This window comes from Gekko japonicus, unplaced genomic scaffold (assembly GCF_001447785.1).
Source record: "Gekko japonicus isolate JY-2015 unplaced genomic scaffold, Gekko_japonicus_V1.1 scaffold3345, whole genome shotgun sequence".
Classification (NCBI taxonomy): Eukaryota; Metazoa; Chordata; class Lepidosauria; order Squamata; family Gekkonidae; genus Gekko; species Gekko japonicus.
The window spans coordinates 22,777-24,772 of record NW_015176548.1 but is presented as its reverse complement, the minus strand read 5'-3'; the positions used below and the strand labels follow the sequence as shown (position 1 = coordinate 24,772).

Sequence of the window (1,996 nt, the reverse complement as noted above, 5' to 3'; positions counted from 1 at the left end):
GAGGGAAGGGGGGGAGATCGAGCGGGGGGGTGGAGGCGACGGGGGAGGAACCGACGGGAGAGGGGGAACTTACCTCCTCCTGCTTCCTCCTCTGCCTCCTGTGTGGAGGTCCCTCCCCCCGCGAGTATCGCGGGTCCCGCCCCCTTGTGCTTATCTAATTCCCTCTTGAAACCGTCCATGCTTGTAGCCACCACCACTTCCTGTGGCAGTGAAGTCCATGTGTTAATCACTCTTTGGGTGAAGAAGTACTTCCTTTGATCCGTTCTAACTCGACCGCTCAGCAATTTCACGGAGTGCCCACGAGTTCTTGTATTGTGAGAAAGAGAGAAAAGTACCTCTTTCTCTACCTGCTCTTTCCCATGCATAATCTTATAAACCTCGATCACGTCACCCCTCAGTCATCATTTCTCCAAGCTAAAGAGCCCTAAGCGCTTTAACCTGGCCCCGCCCAACATGTAAAGTCACGGTTGTTTGAATAACTGAGGACTGGGATGTTTTGACAGCAAATTCTGACTCAAACTATCGTTTGGTTGTGCACAGGGTGATCTGAAAAGAGGCACCGAGGTCTGCACACCTGTTATCAGTGACCGCTGCCAGGCCAGCGATGTCCAAGATCATGGAGGATTCTGTGGACCGAGGAGGGGATGGCTTGTTGGGATGGTGAGGGACCGCAGAGCCTTCGTGGCACAGCATGCCGGTGCCTGTCATCCGCCACAGCTGAGAGCGCTTCCCGGGCTCCTGAAGGCAGAAATCGAGACGGAATGAGAGGGACCTCAAAAATGGCACACCGCATACACGGGGTGACTACTTGAGTGAACAATCTATTACATTTTGACATCTAAAAGCAAAATAGAAGGCTTTGTGCAACACACATAAACGAAGAAGAGGTATAAATAAAAGCCACACTAGACATTACGATGGTCACAGGTCCAACCCGTGGTCACTGATGCCATTTCAGAGAAGACTTTGTTCATTTAAAAGAATGCCACAAAGGCCCATGGTGGGGGAGGACCAGACGACCTCCTTTCCTCCCCTGCACCTTTTCACCTACTGAAACAGCCCCCCTGTATAGAAATATTAATCCCTGTAGGCCTTAGGTCTCCCCCTGAATGTTCTGTAGTCTCATGTTTCTTCTTTGGAATGTATCTTCCTAACCCCCATGGTGTGCATTTCCTCTTGAAGCCAGATGCTCTGACCAAATGGACGCAATTGCCGTCATAAACCACATGCCTCTGCCAAGCATGGCAGAAACACACGTACGCAATGAGAATTGGGGTTGGGGTGGAGACCACAACTGCAGGTGTGGCCTCCACGACAACTGACCATTCAGGACACACTGTAAGTCAATTGGTTCCCGGCCAGGGCCATTGGAAACCTGGGATTGCCCTTTATCAGTCTGAACACAAAGACACAGATTCAGATTTTCTGCTTGCTGTTCTGTTCTTGTTACCTGCTGTCTGTGGACTTGTTCTGGAGCTGCTTTGTCTCTGCCATGAGGCTTGGGCAGACAAAGGACTCCAGTGAAGCACATGGCGAGGTGCTTGCATAATGGATCTTTTGTTTCTAAAGATCCTGGACTATTCCAATGGACTTGGTACTGGAACTCTCACCCTGGTAATTATGAATATCTCTAGTGTCTAGGTAGGGCCAGAGAGCCCTAGGTTTTTCTTGTTTTCAGTACTTTCTGTAGTCTGTGTTAAGTTCTGTGATAAATAAAACTATTTCTTGTTTAAATACTGTCTGTTTGATGGGTAACTGATCTCCAAGCCTTAAATCCTCGTGTCTAGCTGGCTATGCTACCATTAAATCTTAAGAGTGCATCTCTAAGGAGGTGTTGGAGCTGGGCATGGTGGTTATTGTATTGTTAATATAGGAGTCCTTCCCTCATTCCTAGTGAGGCGTGGGGGCCGGATCCTATACAAAGGAAGCCCCGCAAAGGCCCTCCCTGGCCCCAGGCAGGCAGGGGTGGGGAGAGGCAGGGAGGAAGCATCTTACC

At 49.9% G+C, this 1,996-nt stretch overlaps 1 protein-coding gene across 1 annotated transcript in view; it reads right to left on the bottom strand.

Moving 5' to 3' along the window:
* Positions 1-1,996, bottom strand: part of LOC107124080 (vacuolar protein sorting-associated protein 13D-like) — a gene marked incomplete at its 5' end in the record, with an annotated part of 92,050 nt that overhangs the window by 73,568 nt on the left and 16,486 nt on the right. Inside the window, one exon of the mRNA XM_015427468.1 lies at positions 575-738. Within this exon, the coding sequence (XP_015282954.1) occupies positions 575-738 (164 nt within the window). The remainder of the gene's footprint in view (positions 1-574; positions 739-1,996) is intronic.